The sequence below is a fragment of the Buteo buteo genome, chromosome 17 (assembly GCF_964188355.1).
Source record: "Buteo buteo chromosome 17, bButBut1.hap1.1, whole genome shotgun sequence".
Lineage (NCBI taxonomy): Eukaryota > Metazoa > Chordata > Aves > Accipitriformes > Accipitridae > Buteo > Buteo buteo.
This window is the reverse complement of record NC_134187.1, coordinates 3,686,838-3,713,998: the sequence shown is the minus strand read 5'-3', so window position 1 is coordinate 3,713,998 and position 27,161 is coordinate 3,686,838. Positions and strand designations below refer to the sequence as shown.

The 27,161-nt window shown below is 47.9% G+C and overlaps 1 protein-coding gene across 1 annotated transcript in view; it reads right to left on the bottom strand.

The window, feature by feature from the left end:
* Positions 1–1,522: 1,522 nt before the first annotated feature.
* The window catches only part of BLK (BLK proto-oncogene, Src family tyrosine kinase), a 44,258-nt gene continuing 18,619 nt past the window's right edge, over positions 1,523–27,161 (bottom strand). Inside the window, exons 3-13 of the mRNA XM_075049812.1 lie at positions 26,648–26,696; positions 20,745–20,838; positions 19,627–19,725; positions 18,302–18,405; positions 11,595–11,744; positions 10,942–11,094; positions 9,836–10,015; positions 9,175–9,251; positions 5,316–5,466; positions 2,572–2,703; positions 1,523–2,210 (exon numbers count right to left, since the gene is read on the bottom strand). Coding sequence (XP_074905913.1) covers positions 2,002–2,210; positions 2,572–2,703; positions 5,316–5,466; positions 9,175–9,251; positions 9,836–10,015; positions 10,942–11,094; positions 11,595–11,744; positions 18,302–18,405; positions 19,627–19,725; positions 20,745–20,838; positions 26,648–26,696 — 1,398 coding nt within the window. The 3' untranslated portion in view covers positions 1,523–2,001. The remainder of the gene's footprint in view (positions 2,211–2,571; positions 2,704–5,315; positions 5,467–9,174; positions 9,252–9,835; positions 10,016–10,941; positions 11,095–11,594; positions 11,745–18,301; positions 18,406–19,626; positions 19,726–20,744; positions 20,839–26,647; positions 26,697–27,161) is intronic.

Genomic DNA, 27,161 nt, shown 5'->3' with positions numbered 1-27,161 from the left:
TTTGCACACCCTGAGGTTTCCCATCCAGCTCCAGCTGCACTCCTAGAGGGGTGCAGGTCTCCCATAGATGCCTATTCACCAGCCCTGTGCAAACATCCTGGACACCCTAGGGTGTTTCCACTAGATCTAAGATTTCTGAGATTGGATCATCTCATCCAGTTCCATTCCTTCTGTGTCTGGGACACTTGTTTACTGCTATTAAAGTCTCCTTCCCTCCTCAGGATGCAGGGAATGACATTTCCAAGCTGTGCAAACCAGCCATCTCCAGAGACTTTGGCCTCCTGTGAATGCTAAACCAGTCCCTGTGTGCTCTTTCTCCCAGTTGTCCATCTGCAAAGGAGGGATGAACAGCGGCTGAAGCCAGGCAAAGTGCTGTTCATGTTGACAAGCAATGTTGTCCCATCAGGAACACCTGGGAAGTGATGCTGACATCGTGGTGGGGGATTTTGTCTCATCACAGGTGATGGACCTGGACATTATGGCACTGAAGATCAAGGCCTTGGACTGAATGTAGGTGCTAATAGCCCAGTTGTCCCTACAGATTTGTTACGAATTTTCACACTCCTTTTTCCTTCTAGGCTCTCTTGCAGCAGTAGCACGCACAGGTAACTCTGTGTCACGTGTTGGTGATGGTCAGGTATTTTTTCTGGCACACAGAGGTCACCTCTGCTGTTTCTTTCTTGTAGCATCCTTGTTACACTATGAGAAGAACCCTCTGCAGAAGGACTCAAAATCTGGTTCATGGGGTAGAAAACAGCAGACCAAGCACCTCACAGAGATGCTGCTGAGCATCATAACCTGAAGGTGAGTTCTCCAGGGTCCCAGCCTGCTGCTCACTCCTGTGGTCCTAAAACCCCTTTGGAGTGCCCCGTCTGTGCCTTCTTTCTTCATCCTCCAGTCCCCAATCCAGCGCAACTGCTGATCGGAGACCACCCTGCAGCCTAATGTGAACATTCCCGCCGGAGCTGTGGGTCAGAGCTGCACCAGAGAGCAGGGAAAGGGCATCTGAATCCTCCTGGTGCTGGGCACGGAGCGGGACCTGCTGCGTGTGTCTTGCATGATGCACCGATGTTGCTTCAGGAGCTTGTGCAGTGAAGAACTCAGCAAAGCAGGGAGGGTATTTTTTTTTTGAGGTATTTTAATATATATATTTTTAATTCCCCCCCCCCCCCACCAGCTGGGTGGCAGGAGCCACCAGATTTGCGGGGAAGGGGGGACATCTCGTGGCCACACCACGAACATCTTTCCAGGCTCCAGGACCTCCTGTCCCGGCTGTCTGTGGGGTCCACCCCGGGCATCCCCCCTTCCCTCCCCGGGGTACCACCCCAGCATCACCCCGCCCTGCCCGGGGACCCCCATGGCCTCTTCCCTTCTCCTCCGTGGGTTAGGGATGGGCATGGGAAGCACAGGGGCCCCTTCTCGCCTTTGATGCCCGAATAAAGAAATGGGAAATGGTCGTATCCAGTTCTTTATTATTGACTTGGGGCAGAGGGGTGGCACCACCTGGAGAGGTTGCTCCAGAGCTTGGGGACCTGGTGTGGCTCAAGGAGGTGCAGATAGGACACGTTGCCACCCCTGCCCGTGGCGTGAAGGGGGTTGTAGTATTGCTGGCAGTGGCATCAGAAGGAGGGGAGAGATTGTGCACCCCCCGTACCACCACCCCGGCCATGGCCCCTTCTTCCCAAGGCTGCAGTTGCAGGGCTGAGGGACTTTTATGTGTCCAGGTGGGTCACGAAGGAGTTTGCTGCCCTTCATGGCAGAGGCAAAGTCTGCGAAGTGGGTACAGACCTCCCAGGCGGATGAGGAAGGAGCTGTGCCAGCTCTCAGCCACCGCTTTAGTCTCCAAGATAACCCCAGAGCTGGCAGGATCCACCTCCCTCGTGTCCCTCCTTGTTCCCCGTCTCCCAATGCATCGTGGTGGCACACAGGAGAAAGGGAACGGCCATCGCCGGGTGGTGGCTTTCCTCCAGATCTGTCCCCAGGTGCTGGTGGGACGGTGGCTTACTGCTGAGGCTCCGGCTCGTACTGCTTCTCCGTGGCGGTGTAAAAGTCCTCAAGGACTGACTGCAGGTACTCGAAGGTCGGGCGCTCCTCGGGCTTGCTTCGCCAACATTTCAGGATGATATTGTAGAGTTCGCCGGGGCACATGTCCGGACAGGGCATGCGGTAGCCCCGCTCCAGGTTGCGAATCACCTCGGGGTTGGTCATCCCTGGAGGGAAACACAGCCCAAGGGGGGTTATTCAGCACCCTGGGGGGTGAAACTGTAGCTCACACCCAGGCAGAGCTGGAGGGGCATGAGGGACTGTGACGCTGGGCCATATCTGGGAACCAGCCCTTCTTCAGGGTTGCGCTCCCCGCTCCATCCCTCTGTCCCCTCCCTGACTTCCCTCCATAGGTTTTGCCTAGCACAGGTAGAACTGAGGCTCGTGGGAGCCTAGGAGAGGAAACCCAGCACGAAGATACAGGGTTGTGTGGGCACACGTGTGCGCACTTGGATATATGCCTCCAAGAGTAAAGCGGCACCAGATGAAGTCGACGCACGGTCGTCCCGTATTCGCAGCGAGCTGTACCTGGATAAGGGATCCTGCCGTAGGTTATGATTTCTGTCAGGAGGATCCCGAAAGACCACACGTCAGATTTGATGGTGAAAACTCCAAAGTTAATGGCCTCCGGCGCCGTCCATTTGATCGGGAATTTGGCACCTGTTCGGAGAAAACAAAGGGAAATAGCAGGTGGAGGTACAGCATCTCTCTCTGCTCCCACAGAAACGGGCAAGCAGTTCCCCAAAACAGAGCCCTGGGTGCTGCGGCTGTTGACTGCATTGGGGGGCTGCGATGGGACTTACTGAATGAACTGTGGAGTTACCGAGGTAAGGCCAGAGCAGGGTAATTGCTGCCTATCTCCTGCTTTTATTAAAAGGTCGTTTCTACCTGGAATCTCTTTGCCTTTCCTGGTCCTATTTCCAATGCAATCCAGGCTATTTCATCTTAAAAGACTTTTTCAAGCGTATATGCTTATAAACATCCACAGATACTGATAGTCAGAGAATGAATGAAAAACGAAGTGAAAAAATATATTAAAAAAAATGAATAATGAAAAAACTTAATGCCTTAGGTAACTGCTAATACGCATATTAAAAAACTCCAGGTAAACTATTTTACCAATGAAGTTAGAGGAATCTGCAGTCTTATAACACCTTTGCATCTCTTGTGTGTTACGCACTGGGATCTCAGGGATGGAGCCCGGATTGGTAGCACGGATGGCGCGACCAGTGCCGTGCATGCCAAGGGCGGGATGCCGGGAGCGAGCAGTCCCTGCCGCAGCCCTTGGGCATCAAGCAGCTCTCGTGAGAGACCCATCGCCCTTCAGGTAGCAACCTGCTGTGGGTTTCTGTAGCCCAAACTATGTGTCTGTGCTATTCAAAGCCAATGCCTCGAGTAGCTTTGTTAGAGGACAACAGTAGGATTTTATTCTGTATAAAATCACGCACTGGAAGGGGGCTGTTTTTAGCAAAAGTGCATAAATGATACAGCAAATATAAATTCTCCAGTTCTTAAACCTGCATATGTATACTAAAAGCAAAAGAAGTCCCATTTAATTTCTTCCACCAAGTTCTTGTTCTGCACACTGCAGACAGCAATGACCATAAGATTGCAATTTCAACTTAGCTAAGGCCAAAAAATCCACCCCAAGCCCCTTGACAAGTGGGAACTGAATGTGTTAAAGACTGCAGAGGAAACCACATTTTTATTTGCATATATCCTTTCAGGACTGAAAGCCCAAATGCAGTGTGTGAAATAAGTGCCTTTGTTCTTGCACATCACACTCTGACAAGTAGACTGACGAGGCTCGGAAGTGCAATCTATGAAGTGAAAATTGTTCAAAGTAGATAGAGGGGCAGTTGTTATTTCAGATTAAAGCTAGCTGGAAAAATGCTGATAGGAACTGTTTTCCACTAGAAATGTATCTCCTTTGGGTATGTTAACAGAATTATACTGATTTTCACCAAAACTTCTCTTTAGGATAAAAACTGCCTTAAAAAATTGCAGCAATCTCACAGTACCCCTTCATGACATTTCACAAATTATATTTGCAAGCTTTTAGTGCTTTGAAATAGTTTTGCATGTTGAAATGGGTACAATTTGTATCATAAAGTACTCTGGGACAGCAAACTGAAAGAAAAGTTTCCTATCTTATCAGAAAAAAAAAAATCTATTCAACTTCCTTTCCACAGAGTATTTCTTATAGGGGATTTTAGCTTCATGCCAACTCCGGAAGGGGACAGATTTCCAAAATTTGAAAGTTTTCTGGTAAGTGCCACTTACGCCCGACTTAATTGTTTTATCTCAATCATTTCTGCTTGTTTCCCTGATGCTCTTTAAAGTCTCTCTGCAATCTGAATGACATGATCCCATAACTGACCTCAGAGTCAGAGGTCAGTACAGAGAAAGCACAGAGAAAAAGCTGCTGCCAGAGGAATTTGACTTAACTCTGACATCAAATGGCTGTAGACAGAACTCTGTACCAGCCAAACCAGTTGTCACCTCTCATGGCCATGCTCTCCCATCCACCTCCAGTTCAGATACTCGGTCCCAGCAAGGGGCTTGGCTTTGCAGGTGGAATCATAAGGAGATTGAACATTAACATGGGAAATATTGGGTTTTGTATGCCTTGTTTGGTTGGTTGGTTTGGTTTAGATGCTCAAGGTACTCTGTTCCTGTCAGAAACACCTGCCAAGCTGCAAACCCTCTCCCATGTTTTGTAAGTTGTCCCCCTTTATGGAAAGATTACCCTGATCTGGTCTGGGCTCAGTTTGCCTGGGACATCTGGAAACTGCCTTTAGGTCCAGATTCGTGGCTCCTGCTCCCCTGTGCAGTGCGATGACTTAGTTACACTGCTATTTCCTTCCCTTTGGACTGACTCGGTGCAAACACATAGGCACGGGCAGCAGGTTTCATTAGCAGGGGTCAAATTTCTCCAGCAACACAACCTGAGACTCAGCAGGACTCTCCCAAACAGTGCCAAAAGACTTTTTTCCCATTTCCCTCCGCAAACCTCACGTGCTCTCTGTTGTCCCCAAGAGCTGCTGCCTCTCCTAGGACGCGATATTTGGTTTTCTTGCTTGCTCTGCCTGCTGCCTGGGTGCTGACAACGGCAGCGGTGGGGATTTTGGTCTCATGCCATCGGCAGCGGTGCCCTGCGCCTGATCCCAGCCCAAGCCCTCGGACATCCCATATCTTGGCACGTCTGCATGGCGGGAGGATTAGAGATAAGGCAAATGTGTTGGTGAGGCAATGCTGGGAACGACACCCACCTTCTTGTGCCAAGTATTCGTTCTCGATGATCCTGGCCAGGCCAAAATCAGCAATTTTGCAGCAGAGCGTCTCCGAGACGAGGATGTTGGCAGCTCTCAAGTCACGGTGGATGGAGTTCATGCGCTCGATGTACGCCATTCCCTCTGCCACCTAGGAGAGGAGGAAGCGTCCGTCTTCATCAGTCACCGCCCCATGACAGCAAATTATCTTGGCTGCATCTTACCCACCTTTACAAAAGCACAGCATGCGTTTAGGTTGCTCACATGCCTCCATGTGCATGGACATGCATACATGCTCCATGGGTGGATGGACAGACAGATCAACAGACAGATAGATAGATACATACATACATAAATAGATATTGCCCATGTATTTCTGCATACGTTCAGCTCTACCAGCATACACTCAGCCACCAAAAGCTTTAAGCGGACAAGTCAAGCAGAACAGAAGCGTCACTCTCTGTTTTGCTCAGAAGTTACAGTCATGAGTTGTGTCTGCAGCGAGATGCAGAAAGTTGAAGCAAACCTGAAACCACATCACTGGATTCCCAGTTTCTGCCACAAGACCATCCTCTCCAGTTGGGATTTTAATCACAAACACTCCAGATTAAATATGTGAATTAAAAAAAGAAAAAAACCCTCAAAGAACTCATCTGTCCCTCAGTCACAGTAGCAAAGTCTGGATCTAGGAGGACAACTAGATGTTTTTCAGCAACCTCCTCTGCTCTCCCTCACTGATCTGCTTTGGGATGGGGAGGAGACCCCTGGAGATCCCTCCACAAAAAAACTGAGACTGATGTTTTCTTTCCCTGTGCTGGATGCAGACTAGGACCCAGGACACAATACACTTCTCCCCTCTGATACTTACAGGATGCATTAGAGAAGAAGACCCAGGTATCCATAGAAATATGACTGGGATAGGGAGTATGGCCCTGGATAAATCCCTCACCCTGGGCAAGCGCTGCCTTCTTCAACCATGTCCAAACTTTACTTTGGGAGGTTCTTGCTCCCAAGGTCATCTTGCAATGTTTAGCTCCTTGGAGCAGCCCTGGTGTGTGACAAGCCTCTATAAATGATGGCCGCAATCTTTTATTGCTGGGAGATACAGGAAAAAGAGATTGCGAAGTTGCTCTATCAGTCGAGTCTCAGATTAGGCATTTATCAGGAGGGTGAATGGATGCATGCAACCCCTGCTAATAATGGTTAGTACCTGTTAAAGCTTTTATGCGCCTGTGGGTGAGGGCAGAGCAATTTTCCACTCCATACAGATTCGCATCAGCATCTCGACTTACATGTGGTTTTAAACAGGATACTAACACATACTTTCCAGTGCTGCATTTCTAACCTGTGTCAACAGCCCTTCAGCGCAAGTGCTGTTTGCTGCAGTGGAAAATGGAAGAATTGATGTAATTTCCTGTCCTGATGTTAATGAGATAGGACCCGGCGATGGGCCCGTTCCAGCCCAGCGTGCTTTCGAGCATGTACCCTCGAGACTGACCACAGGATCAAGCGCATCAGCCCAGAGATTTCTAATTTTAACTCTGACGGATGCTATTGGATCCCAAATTGCACTCCAGAGGATTGGGTGCCTGTTGGGTCGTGATGTCATCCTGACACCGCAGATGAACAGATTGCAAAATAGCTCAAGAGACAGCCCTTTTCCTCCTCCTACTCCTCCTCCCGGAGCTACCCAGTGAGTGTTTGAATCCCTGCCCTGGGGAGGTGGTGCCGGGGTGGGAGGGGGAATGAGGAAAGCTGTCCTTCTGACTGACGCCCATGCCTTGAGGGATGGGCAAAATCCTTCCAACCCCAGGTGCTGTCGGTGGATTCTCTGCGTTATTACATTTTCGGGGTGGGGGGGGTTGGTCTGTGTGCAGCTACCCTGGTCCTGGAAGCTGTGTGCGGTGCAGGATGCTGCAAAGAGCGTGGAGGGATGGGAGAGGGATGTGCAGGGTGGGGGAGTGTGTCCGGGTGTCCGTGGAGAGGTGAGGTCTAAGGGCAATTGCTCAACCCTAGTGATGATGCCCACTGTGAGCACTATTTGACCATTGTAGCGGACAGGTTTCTGGCCAGCTCAGGCCACGCCACGCGATCACAATCAAGGCTTCAACCCTGAACTCGGAGAGAAGATTTGGGTGCACGAGGTAGCCCTGGGATGGGTTTCTCCCAGGGGTTCCTGCAGCCAGTGTCTTGTCAGAACTATATCACCCTCATGCTTGGGACAGACAAGATCACTGACTTGTCCCTAGATACTTCCACACACCTGCCTGGAAATGCTTCATTATTCCACGTGCTCAATGCAAGTTATAATGTGTTAAATAAATGCATGAGTATTCTTAGCTTCTGCTGTCCCTGCCTCAAAGCTGTGTATCATGTTGGCCAACAGCTTTGCTCTGGGTCACCCCCGTGACTATAGCTGAGTGCAGATTGCTCTGACTGCGGCACTTTCTTCTCGCATAGAAATGCAAGAAGCCAGTTTCTGCGGTAATGCTCTCACCAAACCCAAGGGCTCAGATGAATTTGGACCATTCTGCTTATCATCAGGAATTTAAAACAAACAAGAGGCTATAACTTTCAAGAGAAGGAATGAAAGAAACAAAAGGGGAGGGAGGGAAGTGAGGAGGTAAAGAGAGAAGGAGGGAAAGAAGGAAGAAGAAATTAAGGGAAAGATACTAAACTTTTAAACAGGGAGGCTGCAGTTGGCCCCATAACCTCCCACAGACAGCAAAGATAAAGCTGCAGATATGAAGATTTATCAGTAGTGAAGAGGGAAGGCACTGAAACATGTTGCTCTGCACCCTTCACAGGGGTGCAGAGGAAAATAGAAATGACAGATGGGGACACTGCTTTAAAGTATTTAAATACTTTCACCCTGGTTAAAGCAGGAAGGAAAATCTTTTGTTATCATATAACAAATATTAAGATTCTCCAGTTTTTAATACATTATAGAATAACTCTGTATGGTAGCTGGAACCAAGTGGCCAGCCTTTACACGTTGTTTGCTCAGGCTCACTTTGACCCAGAAAGGCTGAGTGATCTTACAGGTAAATCCCAGACCTGCACATCAAAACAGTTGTATTCAGCCATGACATTAATGCTTCATGGGTTTTTTTCCCCAATATTTCTAAAATTGGCCTAACTCTGCTCTGGGCAAGCCAAACTCTGTCAACAGCTGGCTAGGACTGAGCTGGAGTGACTTTGCCAATGTCATCCTTCAGGTACAACTTGTTGCCAAGATGCTGCCACTCTGGTTGCAGTTTCCCTAACTTTGACCTGTTTGAGTTTAGATGCACTTCTGGACTAAAATGTCATGGTGCAGCTGCAACTGTTAACAGTTACAGACTGGGGATGCTTAGAGGGAAACAACCCTACAAAGATAAAAGTTTGTTCTCATAAGAGGCAATATTCACAGATTTGAGGGTTAGAACATCCTTTATGCCTAATCATCAGAAGGGAAGAACTGCTGAAAGCCAGCCTGTCTCTACATTGCAAGTCTCTTTGTTGAGCTTTTTCTTCCTCTTGAAAAAAAGAGAAACAAACTTATTTCCTGCTCAGCAAGCCAGAAAAACAAAACAAAACAAAACAAAACAAAACAAACCCCAAACCCAAAAAACAAACTCCATTTCTCCAGCACTGCACTAAGTTCCCCAGAGGCAGTCCTAAGGACAGCAGAGCATTGCTGAGCTGACATGCACATCAACACGAGAGGGCTGAGAGAGAAACCCTAAGAGAGCACACCAGGAGGTGCTGTTTTTCTCCATGAAAGCGACTCTGTGACAGACTTCAGACTCGCAAGAATTTCACTGAGGCAATAACAAATCATGGTCTTGAGTCTGTTTCCCAGAGGCTGTTCACTAACCTGAGCTGACATATCAATGAGTTTGGGGAGATTCAGTTGGCTTCCTTCTTCTGTCTTCAAGTAATCCAGCAAACACCCTGCAAAAGAGGAGAGGCTGCTGTAACTCTTCTGAATAAGTCTATACATTTGCTTTCCCTGGTGCTCCTTGGTATATATGCATCAAATTTTCCTGCATCCTAGAGAAAATCCGAGGAACCCCAATGGATGTCTGCTGGAGCATCTTCCATTAGGTAAGTTCCCAAACACAGCCCATTTCTCCTTTCTGTTTTGCACAGACCTTTTGCAAACTGCTGGGCATTCATCACCCAAAGCCTTATAGACAAGAGGGGCAAAAGAAAGGACAATTTCACCATGAGGGGAGTAAAAATCTGAAACAAACTTCCAGCAGGAACAGTGGAGATGAGAATTTTAAATACTCTTCAAATGGAGCATCCCCATCTTGTGAAGTAGCTTTTGAAATATGAGGCAACAAGAGGGAGGATTTCATCACCCGTAAAGTCCCTTCCAGTACTAGAAACAAACTTCTGCATCACTTAGTCCTTCTGCTTTCAGATTTGGTACAATGCTCTCCTCTCCACCCCCACTATGCATGGGAGTACCAGCCAGCTCATTGACCTGATTTTGCAGAAACCAAACAAAAAAGCTCCATGAGGTTCTTTACCGTTGGCCATGTACTCTGTCACAATATAGATTGGCTGCTTTGTGACTACTGCATATAGCCGGACCAGTTTGTTATGCTGGAGCCTCTTCATCAAGTTTGCTTCTGCCAAGAAGGCATCAGGATCCATGCTGCCCTCCTTCATGGTCTTCACAGCCACCTTGATGTTGTTCTTGTAGTAGCCTGTGGAGAGATTATGATGCATTGAGGAATTTTGGCCTCTACGGGCTCTATCAGGCCATGCAATAAGGAGCAGAAGAGCCTGTGGATCAGGGAGCAGAAAACCACAGCAACAGCTTTCAATCTTTCAGAAAGAAATGCGTGGTATATCTCAGTGCCGGTGGGCTCTGAGCAACTAGCAGGTATGAGAGGAGAAGGGAGAGACATGGCACAGCTGTCAATCCATGTGTCTTCATCAGCGATCATCCCTGCTCTAGACGGCGGACACCCATGCAATGAGCCCGTCCTCAGAGTCCTCCAAGCCCTGCAAGTCTGTTTCTAGGTGAAACCCCTGGGGCCTCCCACCAGCTGGGTTCTCAAATAATCCAAATGCCATCAAAAAAGCCAGGACTCTGAAGTCAGGATGTCGACTCAGTCTGGTCCTGTCCACAATCTCAATTGCCGAGGCAACAACCGACCACAAAGAGGACAGCGAAGGAAGCTGAGCTCACCCCACTTCCTCTCCCACTGATTAGCAGTGGGCAGGAAGGCATGAGGGATTCAGATCTGGGTTATAAAGTGGAGCAGGGAAGCAGAAAAAGTGGGATAGTGTCACCCAGACACCCTGCTGTGTGTAACTTAGCATCCTACAACCATGCCCAGGATTCCCGGGAAGAATGAGAGCATGTCTCAGAAGGTGAGTATACAGTTACTTCGACACCCATCGTGTGTATCTAGCCTGTGAAACCCACGCTCAACCACTGATCTGTGCAAACACAACTTGTCTGCTCCTTCCCAGGAATATGGCATCTACTGCTGTGTGTGTACCCATAAATATGTATTCATACTTTAGGATCCCCCTGCCCAGACTAGTCTTGTCTTAGGGAAAGAGGGCTTTCTGTCTCCTCTGTTCATGTATTTCTTTCCTGGAATGGTGGAATTATACTTACCCATCCACACTTCCCCAAACTGCCCACTGCCAAGTTTCTTCACAAGCTTCAGAGACTCCCGTGGGATCTCCCATTCGTCCTGTGCCCAGGGTCTCTGGGGAACCAGGGATATGCAGGGAGCTGTGAGTCGCTGGCACAGGCCATCTCCTTTCTCTGTATGAGGATGAAGCACAGGTCAGTTCAATGGGATGGCAGAGCTAACCTCCTCCTCCATCTGCACATGCCAGGAAAAAGTCAACCCATGGGAAACCTCTACAACCACACAAATGTTTCAGCCACAGAGATCAAGGCACCCAGAATGGACTCAGTGAAAGAAAAAAAGCTCAAAGGGAGCCATAAAGGAGAAAATTCTCCTGCCCAGCTAGTCCAAAGCCTGCTTCCCAAGCATCCCTCCAGCATATCCCTTCAGCATTCATCTCTTTCCTTTCCTGATGGGAGACACTCCCTGGTTATAGGGCTGTGGGCAGAGCTCACCCTCGCAATGCCCCAGGATGAAAAACAGGACATGGATGCCCAAGTTCTGTTTGTAGGAGCACACCTGGCTCATGAGAGTGGATGGAGTGGTGATAGTGGCTAGTAAACCTGTCCTCCCTCTGTCCACTTGCCCACCTTCTGCTAGGAAACAAACCCATTAGGGAAGACAAACAACTTACGGCTGTAATGATGGATTAGCTCTGGCAGGCTGGAAAAAGTCATCCTGGGGGAGATGTAATACCCCCCGCCGTCTAAGGAGCGGATCCTGTAGTGTTTGATGATGTCCCCATGAGCAGAGTCGCTGTCTCTCACGGACAAGGAATAGGCACCTGGAGAATGAGCAGAAGAAGGAACCGTGAGGACAAGCAGCACCCTACTCAGGGACCAGCTACCTCTTTCCTCGGCTGCCTACAGCTGCAGACATCTCTCCCAGCCCTTGCCGATGCCTTCTCAGGGCAAGTCCTACCAGGCTGCAAAACTACAAACTTCCCTCTCTCCAAGGCAAGTGGAGAGAATAAAGGTTCATCAGAGCTTAACTGGGCCTGTCGAGGCTTTGTTGAGTAAGACCTGCCCGTGTCACGGCCAACAGCCCCAAGGAAGCAATATGGCAATCAATAACACATCTCCAGCCAGAGCAATCAGACGCTCCTTAGGTCACGATGGTCTTGCTACAGCTCCATAATTCCCACCTGAGTTCTGTCTACCCCATCATCTCATCTGGATGAAACAAGTGACTGTAGTCTCACCAGTCTGTAGAAACACAGGACTGAAAGGGAGCTGAACCACCCTGCCAGCACAACCAGAATTTCAGTTAGTGGGATAGATAAGGTCAAGAGATACCTGTCCCTTCTCAGCATTATCCAAGGTCCCCGTGTCCCTGTTATTCCCTATAACCCTTGTGCCAAGGTCAGTGGTTCAGCTGGGAAGTACGGAAGGAGGGATAGAAGGGGGATTCAGGAGAATTGCCTTGTTCAGCCACAAACTTGTGACTGTGGCTAAACCATATCTAGAGATTCACATCTAAATTCACGCGCCTTTTGACCTCGAGGGTGCTACTCAAGGATCTACCACTCCAACCTGCTATTCTCTCCTTATAAGGAGTTTATAATCTAAACCATAGGGTTGGTTTTTTGAGCACAAACCCATCGCTAGATGTTGCTACAGAGCAACAACTTCCAGCCTATGTCAGTGTAAACTTCAATACAGCTTAGAAATGTTTTTTTTCCCTTTGTCTGGATCATATTTCCGGAGTAAGTTGTTACAAGCCTGCTGGGCTGTTAAAAGTCTAATACGTCACCCGGGTTGATAGGCTGCCTTTTTTAATGTTTGAAAAGGCAAGGCTAAATGTGTTAAAAAGTATGTATCTGTCATGTAGGATCATAAGCAGAAGTGGGGCCTTCCGCAGTGACTCTGAAACCCTAATTCTGCACGCGAGGGGAAAGTTTACTAACAAAACGCTCACCGGCTGGTGTTTCTCCATCGCAGCACCAGCAGTTCCCTACACTGTGGCTGGAAACCATTTGCGTTTTTAAAAAGTAACAGAAGAAAACCACTTCTGTGGATATTTGCTCTGTTGCAGTGATTATAAGTCTTTACAAGCAGAATTTGGGAGAGTCTAACATTTTTCTGAGTGCTAGCAGTAGTTTCAAGGGGAATCCCTTTCTGCAGAGACTAGAGTATGAGATACGGTGGCATAATGTTCATGGAAGACCTGCTGGTTTAAATGCAGAGCCAGCAAACCTCAAGATTGGAAGCACACAGTGTGAACATGGTGGGCTCCTTCTCAACAGGCAATGCTCTTCTGATACCCTTTCCTTCACCGTGAGTGTCAGGCAGAAGACAGACTGAGAAGCCCTTTTGGCTCTTGCAATCCTGCAGCTGAACATCTGAGAAACAGCCCTGAAGCACCTTGAATGGGGCAACAAAAAACTTAAGGGAAGGGAAAGGAATGGCTCATTTTTGCCGTCCATGTCTCAGTGACTAAAGGCCACCACACAGCTAAGGGTGACTTTCCCAGGGAGTGATCTTTGGTTTGTGGTGGGTGCAGAGAGGTGTTGCTAGGGCTTGTGTCCACGGTGCTCAGCACAAGTCCTGCTAGAGTTGATCAGCCACATTTACACTCCCTAACACTTGGCCCCAGACCTCCTCTGGCCCCTCTGTGGTACCTATGTGGTCCTAAGTTGTGAATAATAATGATAATGATAATAATAATAATAATAATAATATTGTTGTTGTTGTTGTTGTTGAGGATGATGATGTTTTAATTTCAAAGTGATGGAAATAATGTGCAAGCCAGGCTGCAGCCCATCAGAGTTGGGATCATACGGCACAAGTCCAAGAGGGTGCTTTGCACGCCTGGAACGTGGCTTAGGGTACGTGTGGGATTTTTACAACGCAAGGCCTGCTAAAGGAAAGAGCCAAACGTGTTGTAAACCCAGCTGTACTGACGACAGACAGTGTTGCAGGAGGGAGCATAGGAATTAACGACTACCATGTGTGCAAGCGGGTTCCTGGGGGCTGAGAGCCAGCAGAGAAGAGGAGACCTGACCTGTCCGTTAGTGTGGTTGCACCCAAAATGCCTGCTCTCCTGCGAGACCTCCTCTCCAGACCCCGCTGACCCTTTAAACCCCCCTGCATCTTTCAAACCAGTGATGCTCAGCATGCAGTGGTGACAGGGGCTCCGGGCAACCTCCAGGCCCATCTATCAGCTGCCTATGACCCATCTTAATACTTATCCTGCCATTAGAGCTAATGATGGTATTTCACCCCAAGTCAGATTTTAGTGTGCTGGAGTGAGTGTTGTAGAGCTTTCCCTGTCATCCGCCGTGGCTGGTTACTGTTCCCTTGGGAGCTGCAGCGTAAAGGCAAAGCACTAGGGCTGAAAAGCTTCAATTCTCTCTTCTCTCAGTGACAGCAGCAAATGAAAAATGTTAAGTGGAGCCAGACAGATGGCAGGACTCCTAATCTCCCCCAATGATAGCCAGGATGGCTGAAAGGAGTTCTTGCTCCTCAGCCACAAGGGACATTCACCTGTCCTACAGTCCTGCATCACATCCCGGCACAGAGCTGGGCTGACACACGGAGGTCCACACCTGCGCTCGACACCAGTTCACAGCAATGTGAGCACAACCAAATCTTGCCCTGGGCAGCTCAGGGTGTCAGACCCTCCTGTTCTGGGTCTGGGATCCCCAAACCGTCCTACAAGGGCTCTCAGGTCCTTTCTGTTCGAAGGGTGGCAAGTTTTGTATGGGGAAGAGCAACAGAAGACATGAAGGGTGGGATTCAACTTCATACTTGGGGCTGTTTCAATCACCTAAACATGGGTGCCTGGTGCCACTTGAGATGCTCTGGGACATCTACATGGGCTTGGCAGGTATGGTGCAAAACCATACCCTCTGGTGGAGCACCTGGAGGTGAGTTTAGGCCATCCAGATTTTGGCAACCGAATCAAGCCCTGTGGGCTGCAGTGGGAGCTCAGGCAACTGCCACGTGCGATGTCTACATTTGGATGCCTGCATCTCAGGCTGAGTCCCATCACATGTGGCATCTCCTGTTCCTACAGGTCTCATCAGGCTCTTAACTCCTTCCCGATGGGAAACCCGGGAGCTCAGCTGGATAAGGCGGCTGAGCTCTGCGAGGTCCCTCCTGCCGGGAGCACAGCCGCAGCAGCCTTGCTGCGAGCCAGGAGTTCGTGACTCGGCACAGCTGCGTGACTGAGTTCCTGCAGGTTTCAGAATGATTATTACTTCAGGGAGGATTTGTTTATTTCCAGCAGCTTCAGCAAGGCTAGCTCTCCGCCGATGATTGTACTGCTGGACTGCTTCCCGCACCGTCTTGACGAGGACCCGTCCTCCTGGGATGTTGAATCTGCCTTTCACGGCCTTTCCACAATGTTGGCTGAAAGCGAAGCCCCCAGGTTTGCAGAGTTTCTGTGTCTTTAACCGTGAGTGAAATGAGACTCTGCTTAGGATGGGCTGTGAATCGGTGCTGCTCTTAGGCAGGGTGTAGAATGTGTCCCACTGTGGCTGAGATGACCCAAAATGAGATAACCACCCTCCGGTGCATGCAGCTACAGGGGCTACTATCCCTCGCTTGACTCAGTGCTTGGTCCTAAAGGTCAGATGTTGCTGATGATGTACAAAGTGAATGAAAATATGTCATGGAGGAGGAAAACAGGAAGAACCTGTGGGGTTCGAAGGGCAGGATTAATTCCATGACGTTGCTCTGGACATCTCATGATGGGTCACAGGGTCCTTTAAATTAGCAAATTCAGCTCCACGGCACATTTGGAGATGCGGGGATTTCTCTTTTCCCTTTCTCTTTAGAGAGGAGGAAGCTTGGTTAAGACAGATCAAATGATATCACCATGGCCATTCAGATAGTCTAAGGATATTCAGGTAGAAGCTGATCGCTTAGGATGATTCAGACGATGAGGTGCTTGAAGGAATAGCAGCCATATTTTAAGACAGAAAACTAAATATCAGAAAAGGCACAGGTGAGACTCACATTTCAGTGCAGAAGCTGATCTCTCACCGTTTGGGACTAAATGGGACTTTCATGGAGTGGAACACGCCACATCTGCTAATGCAGAATATCACACACCTCCAGCTAAGTCTGCTTCTAGACAGCAGAGACAAGGCATTAAAGATTTGGTCTAGCCTGGTTATTTCTCCTTGAATCTCAGGACTCCACCACCTCTGTCCAAGCCCTGTGTGACCTAGACCCACCCGCCCTCCAGAGAATTGCCGGGAATTTTTTCACCCTGTGTTTGCAGCTCATGGCTAGCAGAAGTAAGGGACAACTGTAGGGAAAGGTCTGATCCCATCCCTGTGTGCCATCTGGAGATGCCACAAAGACTAGGATCATGTGTGGACAGAGGGCCTCACTCCTTCCCAGTCCTTCAGATACAACGTACGAGTGTCTGCACAGCACGTGTGTTGCTCCTGACCCTTCCTGGGTGCAATGCACAGTCATGCCAGCTACCAAAATATCCCAGCAAAAAAAGGGGGAGAGTGGGAAGGGGATAGATAAAAGAGCAGCATGTAGTGACTAGTCCAAGCCTGATCGTCTCAAAGGTGCCACAAAGGTAGCAGGGAAACCAATATACAAGCAGAACAAGAGACTTGTAAAGCCAAATGCTTAGAAACAAGTCTCTTCAATGTTTCCTGACCTGAATGTTCCATAAAAATTCTGAAAACTGCAAAACCTCATGGAAAGCAGCCCTCCTTCTTGGCATCAGCTCAGCAGGGGCATGTGGAGGTGAGCCCAGGCATGGGCAGGGGGGAAGGTCAAAGTAGGGTGCTATAATGCTGACACAGCACCCCTGCCTGATGGCTGAGGGAGAGTGCTACAGGAAGATGAGCATCTTGTTGCCCCACTTAGCAGACTAGATATCACACCAGTTCAAGTCCGGGGCTCCAGTTTTACTCTATTTGTCAAATCCTGCTGGTGGAGGTGGCTGAAACGGTCAGGTCTGCAACTCAGCCAGGGCTCAGACTACATCTGTGAGTAAACTACACCATGCCAGAACCTGCTTCCTCGTCCTGGGGTCACATCCACACCATGAAATTCTCTCAGCTTCCGAAACCGGGTGACTGCACTCAAATTAACTATTGGGAGTGGCGCCTGCTTGATGCCAGGGTAAAACCTGTGCAGAGACTGTGTGGATGACCCAGCTGTCACATCCAGGCTCTGGCACTATTTAATTTACTGGTAATGATGTAGCCACGGAGGAAGGGACAGATGCTGCCTTGGAGACCTCCCATGTGAATGGGGGTAGACAGAGACCAGAAAGGGCGAAGAAGATACAGTAGGCAAGAATTGTAAAATGGAGGATCAGTCTATCTGTTCCCACTCTTACTGTTTGGTCAGGGCCTTGTAGAAGCATTTGGGAAGCAAGACAAGGAAAAGAAGGTCCCATGGATGGATGTTCCAAGTCTCTAGTGATCTTCTAGGAAGACACAAACCACCTTTTCCTTTGTGGCGAGGAAAGACTCCTACATCCAATTCACAGGAAAGAAACCAAAGCACAGCAAGACTAAAGTACTTTCCTGAACTACTGTAAGGAGTTGATTCAGAGCAGAACCATGGGACCACCGTAGAGCATCATTTCCTCCATGCTGTAAACACACCTGCTGATCCAGAGGATGCAAGGAGAGAAAAGTAGTAAAGAAACAACATGACATCCCATGGGACAACCTAAGCTAACTTCCAGACTGTCAAATTAACAGCACAAAACAAAGAAGTTGCAATTACATGGTTAAGTATTATAGTTAATAACTATATCCACTGCCTGAGAGAAGTGACCACAATGCTCTGCCCTTTCCATCTTCATTGGGTCATGTCTTCAAAAGCCAGACATGTTCATAGGGAAGGAAAATGGATGAAGTCAACCTTTCCTGCTCATCAGTCTCCTTCCAAAAGTCCTGGTTTGCATCAATTCCCCCTGCTACAGACTATCAGGAAAAACATGTTTCCTCTGGGAAAATGTTCCACCAAAAGATTTTTTCCAAAATTCTTTGAGTTTCTGCTGTGAGCAGGAGATATGTTTCTTCAAGAGTGAGTAGAAGTGTCTCCATTTGTCAACTAAGTAACATTTCCTCGGGGAGAAAAGGAAAAGAAAACCCCTACACGTTGTTTTGGAAACTCTTTTCTGCTTATCTGTGTTCCTGCATCTCTGCCACGAACTATAGTGACAAGAGCCACCCTTACCACAGCCTGAACTGCACATACAAGTAGCACCATGAGCAAATCTTTGCCCTCCAAATTCCCAGCTCACTTCTACAGCCCTGCTGAGCCTAGCAAGTGCTATTTTGCCCAGCCAGGTCTGAAGGTTTTTCCAAGCCGTGGCAATAAGGAGGAGTTCCCCTTGTTCTGTGTATCTCACCTTTGCTGGTTTCACTCTCTCGGACAAGGAAAGAGCCGACTTTGTTACCAGGAGACAACAGCAGCCGTTCAGCATCTTTTCTGCTCAGAGTTTTAAAATACCACCTGGGAGACAGAAAAGGCAAAATAGTTGCTTGAAAAGGAAAAGCTCTAAAAAAATAAAATTCTTTCCAGTTAGTTCATTTTCTTTTTTACCATTACACTCTGAAACCGAGGGTTATTTTTATCAGCAAATAGTTTTTTATCTGCTGGAAAGTGGCAGTAATAGACTGTTTTCAGTAGATTAACACCAGATTTCAGTCACTTTGGGCTTGTTTCACAGCTTAGCAATTCAGCCAGAGCGGAGAGTAGATGGTTTGTGCAGCACTCCGCACACGAGAGAAGTGCAAGCTCAGCCAGAGCACAGCCTCCGAGGCACGCAGGGACCCACGGCTCACCTGGCAAGCGAGTGAGCCCCGAGCAGTGCCCAGGCGGGCTGTGTATAAAGCAGGTACGTGGGCTGGAGGCTGAGCCCATAGCCGTTTAAATGTACCTTTCGGATACAAAGAGCGTTTATGTCTCAACCACATTTCTGCACGCTGTTAAATATTTGCTGGATTCAATGATGGTTGTGTCCCTCCAAGAGGAGGTTGCAAGCGGGGCTGATCATTTATAGCTGAATGCCATAGAGGAGAATAAGTCATGGAAACAATTTCTTCTGCTGCTTGTATTATAGGCATAATAAACCCTTTTGGCTCCAGTCTTTCTTACCATCTTCTTTGCAGGGAGCCAAACATGAAGACTGCAGCTGGGCTAATGAAATAAACAGCACCAGGCTGTGGGTCTGGGCACTGGCACTCAGTCGTCTGCCCTGTTAAATCGTTGGCGTGGTCCCTGGCACACCCGAGACCTGGATCAGTGCACCCTTCCCAAGTGATCCCCAGTCCCAGTTTGCATATGGACACTGTCTTGGAGGCTGAGGAGGTTTAGCACTATGCATGTGGGTGGACTGGCCCAGTGAGCCCAGAGGACAGTCCCTGGCACTGCTAATTTACCATAACCTTTATGTTCTTTCCCCCAAAATCCTTGTCTTCCATGGTGGGTGCACTCAATGGGACGGGAGTCTTTGCCCACTTTCCCTGTAGCAACCTCATCCTCCCTGCTCCGCACCCACACGGTGCTTAAAACTTCTGAACTTTTGGGTAGCATTGCTGGGGATGATGAAAGACCTCTTGCCATCCAGCCCAGCAGTGACATCTTCCCGCTGGCAAGTAAAGCTGTCCCCGTAGCTTGTCAAGAGACAGGGCACTGCATCAGTGTTCACCATTCATAAGCCTACACACTTACTTTTCCTCTTCCAAACTGTCTACTTGTGCAACGAAGTTACTGGGGATGTAGCCTTTCCTCCCGCTGCTGAGGGATTTTGCCAGCCACCAGTCACCCTCGCTGCAAAGCAAGCAGAAGAGAAAGCGTGAGTGCTCAGAGGAGGTTTCATGACAAACTAATGCTGCAGGTACGGCATGGTTTCTGGGGGCTTTTGAGCACTGCAAATAGATCAGCACTCCTTAATCAACTCTACAGGTCCCTCTCAGTTTCCTAGTACCACCACCAGGCTGAAGGCTGTTGGTCTTTCAGGGACTTCTGGAGGTGACAATCTCTTTCCATGAATGCAGAGGAAGCGCAGAGTGACCGCAGACCGAAACCTCTGCTCCGCGCCCCAAGGGAGAGGACAGAAATCGGGGTCACCGTGGGTTTATTTTGCCCTTTGCATAGGGACACTGGACCTCCTCCTTTCTGGTCCTTCCTTTGTCTGCCAGACACTGCTTTGCTCTCCCACCACTGACCCAGCCACCCAGGCATGACCAAAAGCCATCCCCACCCAGCAGTGTCCCCTGTGCCATGGGTCCCAGCCCATGGCACCTGGGTGAGAAATGTCACCTCTGGAGGCCACCTCATAGAGAAGTCAAGGGTGGAGCAGACTTATAAGGCCAAATGACATGGGGACCCAAGCCCACCTCTGCCCTGTTATGGACTTTTTCTCTCGTGAGCTTGAGAAGAAGGTGAAATGAAACCACGCACCTCTCTGGCTCGAGTCTGTCCTTTCCTCTGACTACACCCAACCCACATCCTTTGCAAAAGCATGATCAGCACAAAATACGAAACAGGAGCTAGGTTATTGTTGTTATTTATGCTACTCCCGCGCCCACGCACACCGGCAGTGAAGAAGGTCCCAGTAGTAGCCAGAGAGGGACACTACCCAACCCCAAAGTACCTGTAACCCATGGAAGTGTCACCTTCCCCACCTTGCAGAGAGAAGAGGGGTACCCATAGCCACGCTCTGGAGCAAAGCTAAGACACAGGCTCAGCTCTGGTGAGCTGCAAATTGGTGTCTGACCCCAAGGTCCCCCCTTTCCCAACCTCGCCATGCTCATCGTTGACCCTCCCTCTGGCTGCAGGTCACTTACTTGGAGAGAACTTGGAGTTTCTCCCCCTTGACCAGCTGCAGATCGCGGTCACTGGCGGCAGGAAAATCGTACAGTGCAATCACAACCAAGTTATCTGAAAGAAGAAGCAGCACCATTGAATCCAGCTGGTTCCCTGCTGGGGGAGTGATGCCCACCCGGGCGCATGGCGGGGCATTTCACCCCCGCCCCTGCTGTCGCCCCCTCATCCCTCGAAACCCAAATTTTCCACCAACCCCGTTTTCCTGCCAGCCATGACCTCTGCTCAGGGCCTAACACTGATTCACCAAAGTGTTTCCTGTGTATGTGTTTTTAAAACACTCCAGGCCCCCCTATCTACAAAACCCACTGTGTCAACAAGAAAAAAGGGTTTGTGTGGAATAAAAAAGGTCATAAATAACCTGCCAGTGTTTGGCCTGAGTTTTACACGGCGATAAATGAAAACTGCTGTAGCAACATTTCCCAGGGTGGGATTTGACTCAAAAAGATGAGGCTTTCTTGATTGAAAAAGGTATAAAGTTGTCTCAGTTTCCGTTATTTGAGCCTGTTGCTAGGATTTAACTCTCCCTCCAGATGCTCTCGACTCAGCTTGTATCTTGTCATCCCTTTTACACACTATTCCTTGCAGACGTGCCACCACGTTTAAGGCACGCTGCTGCTTTCAACCCAGCACCTCTATAGTGCCTCGCTGCTCTGCTCAGCTGCAATTCCCACAGGGGTGGTGAATGCTCCAGGATCCCCTTCCCTGGCCCTGACACATCCTAGATGCTCCAGACCACAAAACCGGTGCTGTCTGTCTCCCATTTTGCTTGTAATCCACCTGGACAGAGGCTGTGGAGCAAGTCTGCATCCCCATTCCCTACCCTACCACGTTGCTTTTACTCCAGCCGTGTTGGTCGAGCCTAAATTTTGGCACGGCAAAATGAACTTTCACTCTCCGGTGCGTGCGAGCCGTGCTGTGCGTGGCAAAGCTGCTGCCTGGTGCATGTGCTGCGAGGCTGCTAACCCACCCCGGGGCAGATCTCTGTGGGCTGGAGCTGAATCGCTACCTCTGCATGCCTGGGTTGTACCGGGGCTGCTCTCGGAGAGGTTGTGCAACCGTTCACGCGTGCTCTGCAGGCTCGCAACTACTGAAGCAGAAATGAACAGCTATTTTGGGGCAGATCAAACTTTATAAAGAGGATCAGCACATGCACACGAACACAAAAATCTAACTAAAACACAATAATGAGGAAGAAAAAAGAAAAACAAAAGGAAAATAAAAAAAGGAAAAAAAAAGGAAAAGGAAAAGAAAAAGAAAAAGAGAAAAAGAACAAGAACAAGAAAAAGAACAAGAAAAAGAAAAAGAACAAGAAAAAGAAAAAGAAAAAGAAAAAGAAAAAGAACAAGAACAAGAAAAAGAACAAGAAAAAGAAAAAGAACAAGAAAAAGAAAGTAGAACATTTGCTGCAGAAAGGTTTTAGCTTGTACACATCCTAATTAATGCACCAAGAGCGATGGATGGTCTATTATTAGCATTTTTCAAAACAGACTGTCAAGCCGCAGTCTCTGTGTGACCTTTTCAAATAATGCCACCAGCAAGAGAGCCAGACTGGCCCTTTGTCATCACAAGATAACACGTCTCTGGGGCAACTTGGGGTTTGTGTCTGTGCAAGGCCTGGCTGCTGCTCTGCTGGCGATTTATTGGAGAGGAGGGAGGAGAAGGGGTCAGCGTGGGAAGAAATGTAGCTTTGTAAACCGAAGCCCTGAGCAGTTCCCTTCAGGCTTGTGAGGAGGAACTTAGAGATCCATGAGAGGTTTCAGCAGAGCCTCAGTCTCTCTTACATACGGGGAGAAGGATGATCAGTCACAAGGGAGAATGCTTTGAAGTCTTAAAATAGTTTGCACGGTTGGGGGCTTTCCCTTGAGGGATCTCAAAGTGTTTGGCATTAGCAATGCGCCCAAACTCTTGTTGTCTCCTCGAGAAAGTTGTTATCACCCAGATTATCTGACAGGAAAGGTTTCTGGGCACATGCCTTCTGCAAGGTGTCCGCAATGAATGTGCTCATCCACATGCACAGTCCTGCTCCCCTTGAAAATAAAATAATGCAGTGGTCACACTTTTGCTTTAAAAAATAGAAGCTAATGTGTAAACATCTTCAAGCACAGAGTGGCTGTGTATTCCAGAAAATAAAATGAAAAGTGTAGTTTTGATCTTGAAGCAACTGACATAGGTACAAATAAACAAAACCAAAAAGAAAAAGGAGACAGGGAGGAAGAAAAGGAGCACATATAGCAAGGACAAAAAGGTTTTATATGCTGAAAAAATATTACGAACGCCTCTTATCCCCTTCTCAAAATATGTGTTGAGAAACACTGCACACTTAAGTGAGCCAGAAGAAAAGCTCTCTCTGCTCAAGCCAGCCAGACTTGCCGTCTCATGATGAAAGTGACTCTTCCTGTCTCTGAGTCTGTCAACCCACTGAGAAACAGCGTCGATAATACTTTCTTGGCCTATTTGATCAAGTTAGGTCATGAGTGACTCTACAGCAGAGAAGCCGTCGGGGCTGCTAGGAGTGACTGCTTTACAGATAATGCTAGCAGCCCGGAGACTTTGATTGTGAGCCAAATACATCTTGGCTCAGAGTTGCTGTCAGGAAAGTTAGATACCAGCTCGGTTTGCATAGGCTGAGTGCCAGTTTGATGGCTTAATAGCAATGATTCAACCAGTCTTCCCACCGCTGCTCCATCATGAATGGAAGGTCTTTGCAACCATCTCAGGGATACGGTGCCAGGCCAAGACGGTGCCAGGGTCCCCCAGAAGACCATCAGTTGGGTTAGAGCCATGTTAGGATGGTCGTGGGGTAAATGACAACTCACAACACATGTGTTGGCTGGCTGGGTGCACTGAGCTATGAGTTACTGCTGCTGAAAATGGGTCCAGCTTTCCGTTTCAGCGCAGCACGGGCTGGTTCACGAAGGTTAATATGTGCTAGAAAAGGATGTCTTCAAAAGACACAGCTGCTGGTGGCAGACTGGCCTCACTGCTGCTATGACCAAGAGGAACACCGTTAGATCCTGCTGGTGGAGATGCAGGATGCATCTGGAGATGCAGATGACCGTCTCGCAGGTGGTCAGCAAGCCCAGGTGGGATGACAGCATGGGAGATGTCTCCTGGGACATCTGGGCTTGCACTGCAAGAGTGCTTTCTGTCAAATACCTTTCTGCCATGTGTTTTGTCGTGGTGAATGTTTTTGCAGATAATTTCTGCTTTCCTCATAAAATCATATCAGACCTAAACTCATAACATTTTCATTAGGAAATCTGAACATTTTGGGCAATTCCCTCTCACCTTCCTTCCCCCTCTTGCTTTTGATTGGCAATGCCCATTTTTGATGAGAAGTTTTAATCTCTCATTGAAAAGTCAGCCTTTTCAGTAGAAACAAACTCTTCTTTTCCCAATTAAGCTCAAAATCACATTTCTGGCAGCATTCCTTTCAAACTCAAATACATATTAAAGGAAAAGCAGTAAAAACGACTAAGGGCTTTGATGCTAATCTTGAGATGCCTCAAAAGACCTCAATTTCCAGAGCACACTAAGGTCCCACCCCCTGAAAATCAGTCCTATTCATATTATGGTTAACCAAAAGCAAAAGAAGAGGTGGAAGCAGTTGCAGTTCCTCAATCAGAAGAACCGACCTTGCAGCGAGACCAATTCTTTGTGCAGTCGTAGGTTATTATAATGCCTGAAGACAAGCACCCAAAATGACCAGCTCGCCCTATCAGTAGTACTTAAATCCAGCTGTGAGCAGCTGGCAGGGCAAGGGCAGGGGTTATTCTACCTTTCTGCTATGTCTTACCTATCCAATGCAAGCGAATAGCAGCAGCTGTAGTAATGGAGCTGTTGTGTTTGGGGACCACCATCGTGGACCAGGACTTTGCTGTGCTGGAGGCTTTACAGGTGCAGAATTAAAGGTAAATTTTGACTCCAGAGAGATCTAGAACTGACTTTAGAGACATCTTGGGTGCTTAGGGAGCCATGTTAAAATGAATGAGAGACTCACACGATGGAAGAACCCACCTCAAATGAAAAGTGGATTGGCGATGCTGCCAACACTGCAGTTGAATCCAGTTATGCACTCCTTGCCTGCCTTAGTGTTACTTCCATTACGATAAATAATGACAGGAGGAATTAGGTTTTTGTTAACAATAAATAAATAAATAATTTCTGAGACAGGGATGTGAAAGCTTGAAACTGTAAAACAAGTTGCACAACACTGACATCAGAAAAAAAAATAATAAAAATGTAAGGAATGCAAAAAAATGCCAAAAAAAAAAAAAAAAAGGAAAAGAAGTCTTGATTTTATATTACACGCCACACTTCTATAGTCAATAATTTTGCCTGACTGAATTTGAAGTGCTCCCACAGGATGTAATTCAGCACTTTGATTTTTTTATATAATCAAATTGCCTGGATTTTGTGCTTTCTTTATCAAATCACTTGAATTGCCTTCTTTCATGAGAATATCTCAGATATCTCAAATATCTTGTATGGTTCCTATCAGTCCATTTTACCACACAGGACAGAGTCAGACATAGCATCATTTCTGGAAACTCAGGCGCTGGTAGAGAAAAATAAGAAGTTCCCCAGACTGTGAGTGTGACTATTCCTCCAAAACTGGAAACGAACCTAAAAAACCAAAATAGTTTTGAAAGCTGAAAATGGCTAACATGGTACTTAATGAATTTTTTAGCATCTTTCCACTTCTGCCTTCTGGCATGAAGCAGAAGTAAAAGCCGCCTCCCTGAAGATAACTTCTGTTGTGCTTCTCACCAGAGTGAGAAGGTTGATAAAAACCCCATGAAAAACTGGCAATGTCTGCTCAGTTGTGGAGGTAGGAGAGCATGGCCGCTTGGAAATGTGCCATGAAAACAATTTTGCAAAATAAAGCGTGGCTTCTGGAAAAATGGTATTTCCACAGAAATACAGCCCGATTCACATAGTTGAAGAGCTACACCTCCCACAAACTGGGTCCCCGTAACAAATGTCAGTTTTGAAGAACATTTTGATGTCGCAGGATTCCCTCTGTTTGCCGCATGGCAGAAACCCTCCATCATCACCCATAAGACTGCAAGACCTAGGTCTACCACTCAACCCATCGTATTTATTTGTCATTCCACTTTTTTCGTTCCTCATGCCCTGTCTCCCCTAATCCTACACTTTCACCCACGTGAGGAACTTTTGTGTGTTGCTAACTGCTTTCTTTCAAGCTTCCTCTATTTTTTGCCCCCTTCTAATGGTCTATCTCTCTCTGTTCTTAATCTGCAAAACTTCTTTGACAGAAATATATACGAGTTGCTGTCGGAGGCTGGGCAGAGGTAGCAGAGGGCTTCCTCCTAAAACGCAATCACCTACCAAACACCGTCTGTGACCTGCAGGTAGTTGCAGAGATGGATGAAGCCAACAATCTCCAAGCAGGGGCTCTGCGTATCCTTATTTTATACTCTTTTCTTTCTTCTCATTCTCTTTGTAATCTCTCTGGGCTCTCAGATGCCTGCTATTTCCTCTGAAACTTTCAGCTAACTGGATAGACTATACACAAGTTGTCACGCTGCAGACAGGGCAGCAGACAGAGAAATCTCATGCAGTTGATGTCTAAGATCTCACTTTGCTCAGCCAATGAAGAAGGACTGCTTTTCCCTCTTAATTTCTTTGATGAGCAGGGGAAACTGGCAGCTACAAACAGTTAGTGATGTAAACCGAATCTTCCAGAACACACTGATAAACTCCCTGCCTGGCAATGCTAAAGACGCAGAAACCGCACGCCTGTGACGTGGCAGCTTGTTCTCAAGACCTGCTGTTGGGTGACCACCACCTTGCAAAACCCCATGGGAAGACAAAACAGCAAACAAGCTAAGAATCTTACCTTGTACAGAGGCTTGGTTTAGATGAGAGGTGTTGATAAATTGTCTGCCCTTTGATAGAAATAGAAAGAAAAAATAAGACATTTATTATTTTGCTATGTCTGCAGAAAGACCTGCCCTCGGCTTCATAGATGAGTGGGAGTCTGATCTGGAGCCCACTGTACTCAGTCAACAGCCCCTGCATCTGGCTCCATATGTGTCGTGATGGCTTTAGCACATTTTGCCGTGATGTGTTCATAGCTGTCTTAACTGTCAGCTTGAATAATCCTTGGCTCCCCTCTGAATAAAAGCATAAATCTGCTACCCACATTTAAACCCTGGTCTATCTAACTCTTGCTCTCTGATGCCAGATTTCAGATCAATGGGGGATGAGACATGAATGGTCTCACTGAGAAATTACAATTGCAATATTATTTGAAGCAGAAAACTGAGGATACTCTTTGCCATAATAGTTCCAAGGCTCATGGAATACCCTTTGCTCAGGGATACATTAAGAAAACGGAGGCAGTAACTATA